The sequence below is a fragment of the Phyllostomus discolor genome, chromosome 1 (genome assembly GCF_004126475.2).
Source record: "Phyllostomus discolor isolate MPI-MPIP mPhyDis1 chromosome 1, mPhyDis1.pri.v3, whole genome shotgun sequence".
Classification (NCBI taxonomy): domain Eukaryota; kingdom Metazoa; phylum Chordata; class Mammalia; order Chiroptera; family Phyllostomidae; genus Phyllostomus; species Phyllostomus discolor.
Genome location: NC_040903.2, coordinates 89,971,956 through 89,990,384, shown reverse-complemented (window position 1 = coordinate 89,990,384; position 18,429 = coordinate 89,971,956). Strand labels below are relative to the sequence as shown.

Sequence of the window (18,429 nt, the reverse complement as noted above, 5' to 3'; positions counted from 1 at the left end):
GTTCAAATTAAAACTATAAATTATTATACCCATTTTATTACTCTACCAACACATTCAAGCAGGAGTTACTTCTGCCAGACCCTGTATTTGTTTAAGTTGTCATTTTTTTTTTTTAAGTTTAACACCAAAAAGTAGCTCTTGGACCATCTGTTGAAAGCAGGAAGTAGCAATTCTTGGAAATAATCATGGAACTACTGAAGTATGGAATGAGCTTACTTATGAAATAGTGAGTTTCCCTTCATTAGTAATATGTAGGCAAAGGTTGAATGACAGTTACATAAGGGTAGATTTTATTCACACACTATACAAAATTTGAAAGAATTTTAATCAATCTAATGGTTGCAACAGGAGATTATACATGACTTTTACTTATTAGGGTAAACATTTTAATTGTTTAATTTAAAAATAAAAGTCCTACGCAACTTTTATAATCACTAGAGATGAGTTTACTGTGAAGACAATGAAGTTGCAGCCTCAGGGCCCCTGCTTGGTGCAGACCCTGGCTGTGTAGTTAATCTCAAAGAGTATTTAATATTAGTCCCTGTACATAACATTTCAAATGCTCTGGAATCTTACAGCTTACATTTGAGAGAAATTTAATGGAAGTTCCCAAATTTGCCAACAATCTTAAAAACTTTATTACCAATAAAGCTGAAAATAACTTTTCTATACTACCAACAATTTTAAAAATTATTCTAGGTGAGGGACTGAATTACTGTTTCAGTCTCTCTCTAAAAAATTAGACTTTAAAATTGTTACTATATGAAGGAATAATCAATGATAATACAAAAAAGGGGGAGGAGTATGGACATGAGTTAAACAATAAATAAAAATTAGTTATTTTTCACAGATTCGTGATGTTTGTGATATTCATCAGCTTTTTTAATTTGAGTTTTTTGTGATTTCTCATTCTAAATATTTTCTTATTTTTTGTAATTTTATATTAAATATCTTAATGAGACATCCAAATTTTACAAGCTTAAGTTTCTTAAAATCTGACTCTTCCCTCTAAAAATCATAACAATGAAATAAAAGAAAACCTTTTAAACTCAATTCCAATTACAGGAAATTTAGGTCCATGTAATTAGGACTCCATGTAATGAACTGTTGGAGGTGCATTTTAAGCCATAAAAGCTCTATCAATAAAGCCTGTGTAACAGTGGCCAAGGACCTGCAGGTATCCAGTGTCAAGCACAACACAGCATCAGTCTCCTCCCAGCTTCATGCCACCATTTGTGACCACTGCCCTTTGGCACTCCTCCTGAACCAGACATACCACCATGCAGTGCTCTGATCCTGAGCACAGCTAGCATTCCATTGTCGCTAGGCCTTGGCTCTGGTTATTTGCTTCCACTCCCACCCCACCCTCCATCCAAGTGCTGGGCCAACTCCAACATTTAATGAACAGTAGATGAATAAATTAAAAATAAAACTAATTATTAACAGGGTTATCTTTGGAGGTTGGATTATGGAAAAATTAACTCTTTTATTTTCAAATTTTAGTTACCCAATAAATATATGAATCAATTTTTTATTAGAACAAGCTATATTAGGAAAATTTGATCAAGCTAACGTCTACTTTAACAACACCCTCAATCTGGTTCCTTCCATTAAGGAAACCATACTTATGACTTTGGTGTATACTTTTATTTTATGCACTTGCCTGTCATTATACATACACATGTAAGTGTTGAATAGTTTAGGAAGAGAAGGGTGATTTTATACAACTAGTGGTATCATTCTGTCCCTACCTCTAATTCCTCTAAGTTAACACTATGTTTTGAGAGCTATCAACTGATAATGTGTGTGTGTGTGTGTGTGTGTGTGTGTGCAACACCCCCAGTGTTTCTCAGTGGGGGGCGGGTAACTAGTGTTCTGAGCAGGAAAATTCTCGGTTGCTCAGAACTCATCATTCTTCATTAAAATGTGAAGCATTCCTGGCAGCCCACCTCACAAAGTGCTGACAGCACCCAATCCCCTGCCCTCATCATTTGACAACCAAAAATGCACTCACATATTTTCAAACACTTTTGGTTAACTTTTTACATAATCTCATCCATGAGCACTCAACCTTGTCATCTCACTGTTACCGGGTATTTACAATGGCTCCAAATGTTTACTCTCACAAACATGTCTGCATCAAACACCTGTGTTCATCTTGCCTCCGCTCACACGTGAATTCTGCTAGGCGGACACGAAAAATGGAGTCGCTGGTCACCTGTGCATGTCCTGTTACACTGGATATGCTGAATTCCCCCCCAGTTTATATTCCTCTTAACCATGGACAATAATATCCATCATCCCCAAATTCTCTAATAGTTAATAATATCTAACTCTTCAATTTTAGTCAACCTAATTGATAAAGAAAATGGCACATTTTTGTTTTAATGTTCATTTCTCTGTTTAGTACTGAGACTTTATTTAAAACACATAATTCCTCTTCTGTGAAAAACTTTCACTTTCTCTTCTGTGTGTATATATTTTAATTTTTACTACATAAAATTTATCATAAAAATTATACATACTAAAAAATAACTTGCATGTCCTTGAAGGCCTACTTTGACATTGGCTCATTTAGGGAATGGTCTTGATTTTTCTTCCCAAAACCTCTGTTGGGTGCTTCACTCTGTAGTATACAGTGTGCAAAGTATTTGTTTCATCCTTCTGACTAGATTAATGGTTTCTTGCAGCCCAGACTTGGGCTTTTCCATTTCTGTCCTCTTGATCTACCCAGTACAGTGCCTTGCACAATGCTTTGCACAGATTTAAGGCTTAATAAATAAAGACTTATGAAGTTGAATGATACAGGGTAGAGAAGATGGATTGTGAGGAAACTACCAACTTTAATTTTTAAATTGGTAGGAAACTACCAATTTTTAACCTTTAGTTCTTCATGGACACAGGTGGATATATTTCTATAAAAGATATGTAATATTATTTGGGTGTATAGTCACTTCCCTGGAAGATATGCTCATCCTAAGTTTCTGGAAAAGAATTACTTAACTCAAGTAAAAGATGAGGTTCAGGCATTTATGGGAGAGCTGTTTGGGAAATGAGGATCCTCATTGCCTCATAGTCATTATGAAGTGTGTGAAAGTGGTTGTCTGGTAGGCTCTGTCTTAGGTTTGCCCAGGCTTAGGACTTGATAAAATACAAGAGACATCAAAACTGACTCAACAAGCTGCTACCCAGAAAATAATATTCACTGAGACGTCCCAAATTGGAGCACAGTTTGCTTCTTCTTGCTTTATACTCAAGTAATTTTTACTATTTATTTACTGTATTTATGACATATAACTTATTAAAAGATTACCATACTAATTTTCTTAGAAAAAAAAACTGCCATCTGGTTGTAATTATCAGAAGAAATTTGTAAATGTTTTAAATACAGACTTCAGATCTCATTGAAAAGAAACCAAATGAATAACCAAATCCTTTATATTTTAGAACTTTGTTGACCAAATTTTGTTGTTTCAAATTCATGATCTACTGGCTCAAACTAAATTTTATTCTGAAATGTTCATCCAAAATTTAGTTATTTAGTTCTTTAGTTGGCACAAAGAATTTAAAAACTTGCGACCTTGTGGAGATGTTAGCCGTCAAAGGAATTAGAATTTTGATTGTAGTCAAAACTGAAGTATTTTTATAGCTTCACTTTTAATTCCTCTAAATGTCTTTTTTTTATTGAAGTATAATTGGCATACAACATTATATTAGCTTTAGCTTCCAGTTGTCCTTTGAAAGCATTTTGGGAAGATGTGAGTAGTGAGAAGATGTGAACTTGTCTGTGAATCAGTCCAATGAATGAAGCTGTTTTGTGGGTAAATAACTCAATAGGTTTTCTAATAAAATGCTTTTCCTTGTAATTGTTTTCAGCTAGCAAATACATTTCTAGTACAGGGTGGAGACATCTCTGCCCCAAAGAGGAAATAAGCTAAAGAAACACATATTTAGCAAATAGCTTAGAGACCTATGAAGAATCTTCCTTCCACAGATAGTCTTGTGTTTAGTTTTTCTTATCAGGCTAAAATTTCAAACCATGGGGATATCACAGTGGACACTAGTATGGCTCATGACAGCAGGGTCTCTCATGCCCAGAGTTAGGCTCTTCTTCTAAATTCTTGTACACTATACACACTTCACTAACAGTACTTCCTTTATTGACATTATTTGTATAACTGCCCATGTCCCCTTCCCCCACACTGCCCTGGACTATGGGTCCCTTTCAGTAGCAATAGTCCCTGGTACCTAGCTTTCTGTTATCTGAAATAAATTAAAAGTAATACAAAATTATATATGAGCAACAAGAAAATCACACCACAGAGGGATACATCATAAGTTATGGTTTTGTGGATCTCAGTGACTTCTTGCTAACGACTGATGTGTACTAAGTTTTGCTGTTTGCCAGGGCTGTTTTGACCATTTCATGTGTCTTAATGTGAGCAGTACTCATACCTGACCCATGAGGGCTATTATGAATCCATTTTAGAGGTGAGAAAGCTGAGGCTCAGATTGGTTTTGTAACTTGTAAAGCTACTAAGAGTTATCACTTGGATAGGGATTCGTGCAAACCAACTCCAGAAGCCACAATCCTAATCACCACCTTGTACTGCCTCCACCAAGTCTTTTTTTAAGTAGAACCTTTTTTATTCAGGAAAAAAAAAACAAACAAAAAATTTTCCAACCACACACAGGAGGAGGTATCTGTCGGTCCAGCCCTGGCCCCTAGACCATGTGGTTTTGGCAGCAACAAAAGGTGTAGGGTAATGGCCCCATAAATAAAAATGGTGTATGTGTCTGTATGGGAAGGAGAGGGGTGCAAAAGCAGTGAGGAGTGGTGGGGGGAAGGGAAGGCCAGGTCAGTACTGGGAACGTCGCAAGTGGCAGGTTCCCAAATCTTTAAGGGAACAAGAGCGAGGTGCAGAAGAGTGTGCCTAGAATGCTCTGTTTCCATGGAATTGGGAGAGGGGGCATATCTGAATGTCTCTAGATCAACAATTTTCAACCTTTTTCATCTTGTAGCACACATGACCTAATTATTAAAATTCTGTGGCACACCCAAAAATATTTTTGCCCGTCTGACAAAAATAGGTATAATTTTGATTGATTTACAAAATAATAGTAATTACCTACTCTTTTTGCTCCAAAGTGACTTTTTAAAAATCAGTGCCTATACTTGTACATAAAGATTTCTGGTACCAAGAATTAACCAATCAGACACAACCACATTATGCAACATGACCAATAAGATGCAACTCCTATGTATTTATGGTTCAAGTCAGGACATTCACACCAGTTGGCTATTGTTGTGTCAGCTGTTGTCATTTTTCTATTTGATGATCTAAAGGAAAAGAAGTCAGTGCCCCTGAGTAAGTAGTCAGGGATTGCATGTTTTAAAAACTGGTGTGGCTCACCAGTGTGCCTCTTGCAGCACACTGGCTGAAAAATCACTGCTGTGGATGTATAGGACATCTCTTAGGAGGAAACCCAAGAAAATGGTTAGCACTGGTGTCCTCTAGAGGAAGGAACAAGGGAACTGAGCATTAAGGATGAAAAGAAAGCTTTTTTATTTTCACTATGTCTTCTTTTGAAAAGCATTTGGGGTTGTTTTCTTCTATCATGGATATATGTTACCTTTTCTAAGCCTTTTTTTTTAACCCGTAGATCGATTTGAATATCCTTGGGACTTCCTCAGCTCTACAGATATTTGTCACTTTGAAACAATACTTAATGTGTCTTGCATCTCATATAAAACATCTGAATTCCTCATGACAATGGACTTTAGTATTAAATACCTCAGTGGTTTCCACACTGCAAAAGGTGGTGCCACATTTGCAGGAGAGACTGTGAGAGAGAAAAACAAATGAAAGAAAGAAAATTGGCCAAAGCCTATTCTTCCAGTTATTTTTGACTTGGACTTTTAAAGATTTCCTGTTTACCAAATAATTTTATGTTTGTCTGTTAAGGCTACCATGACAAAAATATCGAAAAATGGGTGACTTAAACAGAAGAAATTTCTTGTCTTACAGTTCTGGAGGATAGAAGCCTGAAATCAAGGTGTCGATGGGTTTGGTTCCTTCTGAGGGTTGTGAGAGAGGGTCTGTTGCAGCCCTCTCTCTTTGATTTGCAGATGGTTGTCTTCACATTTACACGGCACTCTTTCTATTTGCAAGTCTTTCTCCAAATGTCCCCTTTTTACAAGAGGACACCAGTCATATTGATTAGGGCCCATGCTAATGACCTCATAACTTCCTAAAGACCTTATCTCCAAATAAGGTTACATTCTGAGGTTCCGGGGGTTAGGTCTTCAACCTAGGAATTTTCAGAACACAATTCAACCCATAACACTTCTTTAGTAGCCAACTCTCTCTGTTCTTCCCTTTAGTCAAGCCCAGTGATTTCCTTGTGCTGTTGTTTCGGCTGAGAGCTTGGTCTTTGGGCCACCTATGTGGGGAGTATTGTCAAGGTGATCTCTGAGAGGAAAAGCCAGTAAAAGAAGGGTCACCCTGCAGTTTGCCCTGAGTGAAAACACTGTTCTCTCCTTCCTAGGTGGTATCACGGCAACCTGACTCGCCATGCGGCGGAGGCTCTCCTCCTCTCAAATGGATGTGATGGTAGCTACCTTCTGAGGGACAGCAATGAAAGGACTGGACTGTACTCTCTCTCTGTAAGGTAGGATGCATAGTCACTTTATGAATTCAACATGGTCCCATTTCTTAACTTAGAGGGCCACTGATTTTATTATCACATTCAAATAGTCAGATAACAAAATCTTCTTGGCTCCTGGTAGATTAGCCAGTCTAAGAATTGCAAGCTCTGAGCAATGAGACTGTAAAACACATTCTTGCCCTTCCACTAGCAAGTAAAAATGTAGGAGCTGAAGGAGACTTTATGAATTGTTTAATCCAAACCTCTGGCTTGGCTGATGAAGAAACTGAAACCTGAAGTAGTAAACTGTCTTGTTCCCAATAAACCAGTGATACAAACAGCACCAGAATGTACAGCCCTGAATGCAGGCCCAAGTGTCCTTGCTTCCTCTGGAAACTCAGAGTGATTTGTGTCTGTGCAACTTTCACTATCACAACCTTATGCAGGCATTCATGCAACTTTTACTTTTTCTCGTCTGTGAATGGGCTGACCTTCTTTCTCAAGGTTCCGTTTCCCCTGAAGGTTAACAAAGTTAATCTAGTCCCTACTAGGTATCAAAAACAGTGACTGCTCAGTCCTGCCAGGGTCTCTCTCCTCACCCCTCCCCACTGGATGGCCTTCCTATCAGAGAGGTTGGCCTTGCCATGACATAAGCAGGGGGAATCAATGGTTCTCAGTCAGCATCTGTCACTTTCCCTTCTGTTGGCAAGTAACGAGTCCCCTTTGTGGGTTTGTGGCAGTTGCCCCAGGCTTAGACTAGGCATGCAAAGACTCCATAAAACTGCCTTCAGCCACCTGCCCATTAACCACAACCTATTACTTTTTTATTACTGCTCTGATGGCACCTCCACATACCCTTGAAAGAAAGCAACAGGTCCCCTCCCTGTTTCAGCCCCTCACATTGATCACTGATTCCTCATTAAAAGTTTTTCTTTTTCTTCTTGCTCAACATGGTTCAGGCCTCCTTGTCACTATCCCAGTAGCAATATATACACTCCTTTCTCTCTGAATCCTCATTTCTATCCAGTGTGGCAATATATTTTTTTAAATCTCCTTTCTCTCTGATAGGGGAAAAATGGCTATAAACAGATTTCCTTAAATAATTGATGGCAGGCTGCTATGAGTGCAAAAGCCAAGAATTAATGCATTTTCTTATCTTCTATTTGAACTTGGGACCTTTAATATTTTCTATACTACAAAAATATAGTACAGAAAATGTAGGGTAACAAATTACCCTACATCTTAGTGGTTTAATACAACATAAATCGATTACCTCACAGTTTCTGTATATCAGAAGTCCGGGCATGATATGGTTAGATTCTGTGCTCAGCCTCTTACCAGGTGTGAAATATAGGTGTTGGTGAAGGCTGTGGATTCTCTGGGGCTCAGTATCCTCTTCCTTCACTCTCTCCTTTCTTATTCATTCATGTCCTTGTTGCTGTAGGACTAAGCTCCCCATTTTTCATATAGCTATAAACCAGGGACTACTCTCAGCTCCTAGAGGCACTCACAGTTCCTTGTCAAGTGGCCCCATAGGCAGTTCACGTGAACATTTGCTATTTCCTAGACCGTTAGAGCATATATCTCTGATTTCTTCTTCTGTGACCAGTCAGAGGAAACTGTTTTTACTAAAACTCTTACATGATTAGTTCAGGCCCACCCAATCTCCTTATTTTAAGGTCAGCTGATTTGGTGCCTTAATTATCAGAAAAAATGCCTTCACAACATCATTTACATTGGTATTGTATTTGGGTAATTGGGAAAAAGTGTGTGTACTCCAGGAGTTGAGAACTTTGGATCTGTGTTGGAATGCTGCCTGCTATACCTTCCATTCCCTGGCTCACTGGAAGTCTGCAGGCTACTCTAAGGGAAGCGAGAAAAATAGGTGGGAAGGTGGTGGGGTAAATAAGAGGGTCACAGAAAAAAAAAGCATTAACATTTTTATGTTACTCAACTGTATTTTCTTTACAAATATTCTAAATAACATTTTTGGGAAAACTATTAATATATATTTTTTTATTTATTTATTTTTTTTAGGGAGGGAAGGGAGGGAGATAGAGAGAGAGAGGGAAACATCAATGTGCAGTTGCTGGGGGTTATGGCCTGCAACCCAGGAATGTACCCTGGCTGGGAATCGAACCTGGGACACTTTGGTTCCCAGCCCGCGCTCAATCCACTGAGCTATGCCAGCCAGGGCTCATTTTTGGGAAAACTATTAATCAAAAATGGAATTCTGTTTAGGTGGAAGCATAAACTGTGCATTTTTGGTCAAAAACAAATGTTAAAAATTCATCAAGTGGTTATATTATGGATTCCTTATTGTATGTGTCTCCCAAAAATCTCAGACAAACCTGTGGAATTATGGGATCAAAGCACATTAACTTTTCACCTATATATGTTTCATCTGAACAAACGGATTATTAGCTCCTTACAAATAGATGGCATATATATTACATCTATATACAAATTTAACTATAAACAATTAATTTCCATTATAAGTACTTGTAAATGCTTTAAAACACACATCTGTGCACACACACATAGCAGATGTGACAGGAATCATAGACCAGCTCATGATAATAAATAAATATTTAAGAGCATCCACTCTGTGCCAACCATTTTGACAAGTCTTATAGGAGATTCAAAGAATTTGCCCTTAGGAAGTGTAGCATTACATGAGTAATAAGGTATTTCCAAATATGTCACTACAAAGTAGAGTGCAATAAATAACATGAAAGACAGCAAAATAAGTGCTTGGATTCTTAGAAGAGAAAAAGCAAGTAACTCAAGCTGGACAAATCTTGCAATATTTGTCAGAGTAGGTGGTATTTGAATAGACACTTTGTCAGAAACAAAGAGGAAAAAGTTGCAGTGAGGGGAACTGTATGAGCTAAGGGAGAACGTGAAAAGTCCTAGAAGAAATGTAGGTCCAACTGGACTAGAGCAACAGTTCTCAAGGTGTGGTCCCCAGACCAGTAGCATCACCTGAGAATGTGATAGGAATGCAGATTTTCAGGCACCATCCTGGACCTACTGAATCAGGAATTCAGGAGGTAGGGCCCAGGAATCAAGGTTTTAACAAAACCTCCAAGTGATTCTGAATTTTCGTCAAATTGAGAGACAGAGAGAGACATCAATTTGTTGTTCCACTTATTTATGCATTAACTAGATAATTCTTGTATGTGCTCTGACCAGGGATCGAACCTGAAACCTTAGCATATCAGGATAATGCTCTAACAAACTGAGCTACCCTGCCAGAGCTGATTCTGGTTTCTGATGCATGTGACAGCTAGAGCTTGCCCTGCACAGACGAGAGGAGTAGTGGGATTCAAATAAAATGTAAAAGTGTGTCCATAAGGTATCCAGCCATGTAGTATAAAAAATAAAGACATTTTTTGAGCAAGATATAAGATACAAGAAATACTGTACATAGGACAATAATGCATCAGCCCCCTTCAAAGTAGGTGACTTGAGGACTCACACAGTTCTCCCAATTGCCATCAGCTGCCCCGTTGTATTTTCCTGAATCTTATTGATGGTCTGAAATTTCTTCCCTTTCAAAGGTGATTTTAGTTTTGGGAAAAGCCAGAAGTCACAGGGTGCCCAATATGGGCTGTAGGGGGACTTAGTCAATGGGGTGATTTGATGTTTCCCCAGAAACCCTGTATGAGACATGATGCATGAGTGAGTGTGTTGCCATGATGAAGCTGCCAATCACCAGTTTCCCTTAGCTATAGCCTTGTGAATCATCTCAACCACTTCTGCAGAGAAACATTTAAGCTTAACACAAAATTTGATGCAGATTCATTGCTCTACTCACTCAGTCATTTTGAATACGATGGCCACACAGTACACATGCTCACTCAATGGTGTCTACCACCCCCACTTACTAGTATGGGGAAGTTGTCATTGCTCATGCATGCACATTCCAGTCCACTTTTCTTGGATGCCACGTTATATCGATGTTGCACAACCCATTCTCATTGTATTAACATTGGCTGGACTTTTTCTGGACAGATCTTATATATACTATGTATAATTTATAATTTAATACTCTGCCTCACTCCAAAAATGAAGTGGAATATGAAATGTAGGGAATTTGATATTTTAGTCAGTAGGCAGTGGAACTGGCATGGGAGGAAAAGGGCTGGACTCACATAACTAATTCTTGACAGAAGTAGAATTCAGACTGACTGCCAAACAAGTAAGGAAGTTAGGCCAAGGACAGAGGAGAATGTGGGGAAGATGTGACCTGTCATTTCCATCATCTCTTTTCCCTATCCTTCTTAAACTCATGCTCTTTGCAGAGGTTAATGTGCAAAGACTCTTTTGACAAGTGACAGAATGCACAGGGACAATTGTCTCTTATCTTCCATTAGAGTGAAAAATTGTTAAGAGCACAGTTTGCCAAAAAAAAAAAAAAAAACAAAAACAAGCAAACCCTGTGCTTTAAAAATGCCATTGATTTCAGTGATTGTGTCATAATTGGCAGTTTTTAGGGGGGTTTAATGGTGATACAAATACCTATTTTCCTTCAAAAATGATATTTATTTGTTAAATAACATTATGTATTTCTTTTTTCCTTTCAGAGCCAAAGACTCTGTCAAACACTTTCATGTTGAATATACTGGATATTCATTTAAATTTGGCTTTAATGAATTCCCATCTTTGAAGGATTTTGTCAAGCATTTTGCAAATCAGCCTTTGATTGGAAGCGAGACAGGTAAGCTCTGAACAGATGGACACTTGATTTATAAGACATTGTTTCAGGATGGAGGAGCAACAGGTGGATATCAATTAAACACTTGCCCCTTCTATTGAATTAGGTGAATATGGCATACAATTGGATATATATTTAGAAACTTTTTTCCAATAACTGTCTCATGTGCTACATTAATAAATTACATATATATAAATTCATATTTGCATGTATTTAAGTATTATTTTTAGGAGAAAACAAAGTGCTTTGCACAAAGTAGAAACTTTTTGTCAGAATGTCATTTATAGGATTTGATTATAAGCGCACAATTTCTTTAAATTGACCTATTCAATTTATAATAGTATATATATAAAAAACAAAGAAAGAACACAGTAAGAACAACTTTTTGATCCCTCATAATTTTAGGTATGGGTAGTTTTCATATTGGAGAGACCCATAACAGATAATTCTGTTCTTAAAAAATTAAATTCATATTTAAATTCCCACAAAGATAATTGAATATTGAAAATATTGACTAGCAATTGCCCTTCTGAGCAGTTCCTTCATTTTATATAATTCTATTTCTCTTGTCTTGGTTTCGCATAAGTTTTTAAATTGGATTTACATATGGCTAAAAAATTTTAAACTTACCTATTTAAGTTGTTAGAGTCAACCCAAAATCTACAAGTTAAAAAAAAAAAACAAAAAAAACACTATATTGGTATTTGAATCATCAAGATTTTTTGTTCATACAATTTAAATAAAGTAAAAGATCATCCCTATATTTCTGATATAAAGTCACAATTTTATATGTAATGGTAACTAAATGGTAACTCTCAGTTAATCAAGAGTTGGGCAATTCCAAGAACCTGTGGCTCAGAGGAACTCAAGACTTAGTAACCCAACTGGTTACTGTGAATTCATACCTACTGTTTTCTTGGTAAACATGGCCATGGAGTTTTTTGTTAACTGCAGTGTGGTGGGAAGAAATTCCATTATGGCTTTTTCTTTTGTGCTGTTTCTGTGGTCTGGATAGACCCTAATATAAATCACACAATAGAGAGTATAGATGAAAAGCACACTGGAAACCATGAAATATTTGCCTTACTTAATACTGACCACACAAGGCCTATCACAGAATATTCAAAACTACAAAATTGAAGCTGTAATTTTTTTTCTGATGGAAATTCTCTCCATCAGCCCTGAAAATTACTTCACCACTTAGGCAGAAGTAGTTCTCATAAGCAAATGGCAGGCAGGGTTGTATTTATTTCCACTACTACTGTGGCTTTGGCAAGCATTTCAATTTCTCAGATTCCTTCACTTCAGGCTTATTTCCTGCTTGTGCCCAACTTACACTCAATTTTGTTCAAATCTTGGTCACTGGCAATAGAGAGGAGATTTTTTAAACCAAAGACTCATTCTGTCTACCTCTATTTTTGTCCTTCTGCATGTCCCTCAGTGCATGGCACTTTGGGTGAATAAATGAATGGATGGATGACTATGAGTAGGAAATCTTTGAAGCCATTATAATTGTTACTTCCAGCCTGCTCTTCTTTCTCCATGCAAAGGCAGCTCCCTTCTTCTAAATTCTTCTACTAGACTCTATTTTCAACCCCTTTGATCATTCTCTGTACTCTTTCCTGGGCATTCTTGAAGTTAGGAAAATGTTTCCCATTCTGTCTACCAACAGATTTCAAAACAATTTAAGATTAAAGTGAATGCAGAGATTTTTAGTTGAACTTCTCTGGTACTTATCCAATTGCCAGTCAAGGGGGTCACCTCAGACTACTCTAAAGGAAAGGCTTCCTGTCATTGAATTTGGGACAATGTTAAACTTCCCAGTAAATATATTAATCTAGCTAAAGAATATTTATGATTAATGCATTAGGGGTTATAAGGATTTGTAATCCTGACTCCTACAGAATTCTCCAAAGCTAAAGCTTGCTCTACCATTATCATTACCATCTCCTCTGTTCTATTCACTATCCAATAAGAAATTTGCTTCTATTTGAATCCTTGCTACAGGATCCTGGTGCTGATGGACATACACTTGACTTACTGGCTTCTAGCTCTTAAGTTATATTCTACCAACTCTATGAAATGTGTCTCTTATTTACCCCATCCATATGAAGGCAAAGCCACTAAGGCTGGGAGCAAGGGGCAAAACCCATGACAAACAGGTGTTCCAGTTTTGCCCCTCTGGGAGTAATAGGCTTCAGGAAACTAGATAAGGTGCTGAAGTCATGATGACTCGAGCCTAGAAGTTCCTCAGAAACCTCGGAGTCATCACTGTGACCTATGAAGAATGGTGAATGGAAACTAGAATGCCACCTCCTAAAAACAGGTGTATTCTTGTTCATTTAAGAGTTAGCTTCTGTCCTGGCCAGGTGGCTCAGTTGGTTGGAGCATCATCTCGTACACCTAAAGGTTTCTGGTTTGATCCCTGTTTGGGGTACATATGGGATGCAACTGATCAATGTTTCTCTCTCTTTCTGTCAAAATCACTTTTTAAAAAATCCTGAGGTGAGGATTAAAAAAAAAAGTACTGGCTTCTGGAGCATGGTAATGGATTTATGGCAGGCTCTTGTCTGTGGGCCTCTCATAGTATACCCATGCCAGAGTGAATTGCAGCCTTGAACCATTGCCCAGCCTCCTTACCTGTGGGCTGTGAGCACTGAAGAGGGTTGTACAGTGTTAAGAAAAAGAAGAAGAAGAAGAAAGAATTGGCTTCTGGTGTTGGCTGCCTATGGTCAACAGACCTCCAAGTTGATGATCCCTTGAGCACCATTAGAAAAAGTGCAAATTCCTCTTCAAGTTTTTGTTGTATAAAAGATCACCAGAGGAAGGAATCATTTGCCTGCACAATGGAGGAGGCCTAACCAGGGTTCTCACCGCCAGATCCTCAGAAAGGGAAGGACTGCTTGGGTATTTCAGGCCTCTCCTCTCAGCCCAAACCCCATTCAGGCCAGCCTCACCATGCAGGGCCTGGAGAGTGAGTTTATTTAAGAGGGACTTTCTCCCACTCATCCACTGGAAGGGATGGAATCACATCTGAGGGCAACAGAGAAGATCTTCAAATAGCCAACAACCTTACACTTTTGCCTTGCACTTATATTTAATGTCTTCAGTAGAGTGAAACCGAGAACATTTGGTTCTGGGTCGTAAGAAAATATTTGTGCTCAGGATAGGTGACAGTATTAATCTAAAGGGATGAATACTATTTCAAAATATCTTTCTTTTCATTCTATTTCTACTCCCTATTCTTTAAACTCTAGGAATTTCTGTCTCATACTCTGAAGAATGAAGATTTTCTAAATGAGATCTAATCCTCCTGACGACCTTAAGATTCTATTAACATAATTTCCACTTTCCCCTGCTATAATCTGCATTTAAGTCTCTCTAATCTCCATTAACGTTTCTGTTCCCTCTAATTTCTCCTCAATACCCCAAAACACTTTTAAACTATTTCCAGCCCCTTCTTGCCTGTAAGGTCTCTTTGGAGAAATCAGCTGACAGTCTGATGGGAACTCCTTTGTAGGTTACTGTCCCCTTATCTCTTGCTGCTTCTAGGATTCTCTCCTTCATTTTTACCTTGGCTAATGTAATTATGATGTGCCTTGGTGTGTTTCTTCTTGGGTCCAACTTCTTTGGGGCTCTCTGAGCTCCTTGGATTTCTTGGAAGACTGTTCCCTTTGCCAGTTTGGGGAAGTTCTCCTTTATTATTTGTTCAAATAACTTTTCCACTTGTTGGTCCTCCCCTTCTGGTACCCCTATAATTCGGATGTCAGCTGATTTCTCCAAAGAGACCTTACAGGCAAGAAGGGGCTGGAAAGAAATATTCCAAGTCATGAAAGACAAGGACCTACATCCCAGATTGCTTTATCCAGCAAAGCTCTCATTTAGAATGGAAGAGAAGATAAAGTGCTTTTCAGATAAGGTCAAATTAAAGGAGTTCATCATCACCAAGCCCTTACTTTATGAAATGCTAAAGGGACTTATCTAAGAAAAGAAGATAAAGAAAAGACATGTATAGTAAAAGGACAGCAAACTCACAATTATTAACAACCACACCTAAAGCAAAACCAAAAGAAACTAAGTAAACAACTAGAATAGGAACAGAACCACAGAAATGGAGGGCACATGGGGGGCTAGCAGTGGGGGGGAGGAGGAGAGAGGGGGAAAAGGTATAGAGAATAAGTAGCATAGAATGTAGGTTGAAAATAGATAGGGGGAGGGCAAGAATAGTACGGGAAATGTAAAAGCTAAAGAACTCATAAGTATGACACATGGACATGAACTAAAGGGGGGGAACGTGGGTGGGAGAGGGGGTACAGGGTGGAGGGGAGTGAAGGGGGAAATGGGACAACTGTAATAGCATAATCAATAAAATATATTTAAAAAAAAACTATTTCCAATTCTCAAAACCCAATCATGTACCCTTTTGCTTTACTTCTCTCCATGACCCTTTTATCTTTTAACATATTTATAACTCACTTTAAAAATATTTGCTGTAGTATGTAAACTCTGTGAGAAGGATTTTTGTCATTTTTGTTCTTTAGTATGTCCTAACATATAAAAGAATCAAATTACTCACACATTTCATGTGTGGTACCCATCCCATTACCGATGCCTGCACTGCAGCTTAAGGGGCAACAACACAACCAGCAGACTCCTGATGATTAACATTCCCTTCCAAAGTTTATACAGAGAATAATTTGAAATGATGTCATGTGTATATGTATGTCAGTAATGATTAAATTCAGAATTTCCCTTTCATTTTTAAAATATTACATAAAACATCTCTTCATATTGTACATAGTTTCAAAATTCAACTCAGATAGGCTTGAAAATTTGAGACTTTTTATATGTTTAATTTCTTATTAATTTTTACTGTATCCTCTTGTAATTGGCCATTTCCTATATGTTCTTGAAAATATAGACAACAATTCTCTTTATGTTAAATTCTAAATATTATTACAACAAAAATTACCTTCCCCTTACCTTTTGTTTCTATTGCAATACTTATGTATATAAAATTGTCATGTATGATTCATTGTAGGAATCACTCTGTTGTGACTTTAATCACCTAACAGCATGAAAAACTATCATATTAGTCAAGTGCTTCATTTGTGCTTACCCTTTATAGTAATTGGTTCTTAGTTTTGAAGATACTATCTGGTTCTTTCTTAAATGTCAAATTTCCACTTCTCCTTTTGTTTTGTTGTGGGGATTCCCAACCTCTTGATAACTACTACAGTTGTTATTATTTTATTTTGTGACACCAGCCACTTTGCTCAGGTACCATTTTTAAATAATTAAGTTAAAATTATCTTTAATTTGAGAACTGTGTGACGTTTCTGAAAATAATTGCTGACAAGTTGAAATTTTGCCAAACCATGATCAGGAATCACTTCTTTTCATTTGTGTTTGCCAAAAATATGTATTTTCTTAGTATGTAATGAGGTGTGTTTGAAAAAGGAAAAGGCAAGCAAGGAAGAGAATGAAGCCAACATTTGTGGAGTGTTTACTAAGTTCTAGGCATTCTATTAGATGTTGTGACAAATATCAAATTATTCAGTCTTCTGAATCACCCACAATAATGTGTGAAGTAGTGCCATTTTCAAATGAGGAAATCAAAATTCAGAAATTTTAAGCTATTGTATTTCCCCAAGTTTGCACAGCTAGTAAACATCAGAGCTGAGGCTGGAATGCAGACTAACCTAGTTCTAAAGTGTACATGTATTCCATTCCCAGTGCTCCCTCCTGAGCTGCTCTCAGTGACACTGGACTGTGTATAGTATTGCCATAGCACAGCATGGCCTTGGGTGTGTTTGGATGGGAAGAAGCTCTACTACAGCATATGATAGGATGTTTATAGGATATGGCTGGGCTGCAATACGTATTTCAGTCCTATCCCTCTGTTTCTAAAGTCTATAATAATATTTTTGGTTTGTGATGTAAATCCATTGTTCTAAAGAATGCAAATCATCTTGAACATCTATCTTTATATTTATTGCCATTTGAGAAACTACACATATATTGGAGGAAATCTTAAAACATTAAAAGACTGACTAGAAAACATCCCCCAAATACTTTGGACCACCTCACTCCTGTCTCTCCAGAAAGTATATAAAATGACCTATGTAACTATAAGAAGACAAAATAAAATTTAAAGTTTGATGGAGGGAAATAAAAATGAGATGCAAGATTACATGACATCAGGAAAAAAGCATTTAAAATGAATATTGTACGGGTGCAGGAAACAGGACATGCATTTAGTTACAAAGCACTCTAACATTTCTTCCCCTCAATGGGGCCTGTGTGTCTAACTGGATCTACAGATGTTAGAGTGGGCAGGGATCTCAGAGGCCATTTAATTTCTTCTGTACAAATGAAGAAACTGAGTGTTGGTAAGAAATGTTGAGGCAAAAAACTCACATCTTTTTTCCTAAAGCTTTCTCCTGAAGAATCCATTTCTTTGAATTTTGACTTAGACATATGCTCTCTTGTCCACACTACATAAAGTACAACTCACATGCCATAGACAGTTTCCATGGTGGTGACCGCACCGAGGCTCAGAACAATATAGAGTATAATGAGTACACATGAATTCCCAATTCAACTCCCATCTCTGTTGTTTACCAACTGTGTGTCTTCCTGCAAGTTATGTAACCTCTCTGAACTTCAGTTTCATCATGTTATAAAACTGAGCTGATGACGTAATAGTTCATACCTTAAAAGTTCATGCCTTGCTGTGAAGATTGAATGAAATTATGCATGTAAGACATTTAGAATCATTCATGGCATGGCATAAATACTCAATGATTATTATTGTCATACCAAAGTCCTTTGGGGGATAATTCATTCCATATTATATACAAGGGCTATACATTCTTTGATATACCATGAAGAGTTAGTTTAGGGACAGCTGAATTTATATTTATCAAATGTTTATAATATTTTTCAAATTTTAAGTCCCTTTCTTTGTAAATGAATTGTGTTTCAACTAGCACCGTTTTATGATGAGCTAAAGTCCACTTACACAGCAGGTTATAAAGAAGAAAGGAGATAAATCTTGA

At 37.4% G+C, this 18,429-nt stretch overlaps 1 protein-coding gene and 1 non-coding gene across 2 annotated transcripts in view; both read left to right on the top strand.

Annotated features, from left to right (window-relative positions):
• The window catches only part of DAPP1 (dual adaptor of phosphotyrosine and 3-phosphoinositides 1), a 54,806-nt gene that overhangs the window by 10,242 nt on the left and 26,135 nt on the right, over positions 1–18,429 (top strand). The window contains exons 2-3 of the mRNA XM_028506877.2: positions 6,550–6,672; positions 11,238–11,371. Coding sequence (XP_028362678.1) covers positions 6,550–6,672; positions 11,238–11,371 — 257 coding nt within the window. The remainder of the gene's footprint in view (positions 1–6,549; positions 6,673–11,237; positions 11,372–18,429) is intronic.
• Positions 13,908–14,044, top strand: LOC114493678. The gene has a single exon (XR_003684290.1). It is a non-coding gene; the product is annotated as a small nucleolar RNA SNORA42/SNORA80 family (small nucleolar RNA).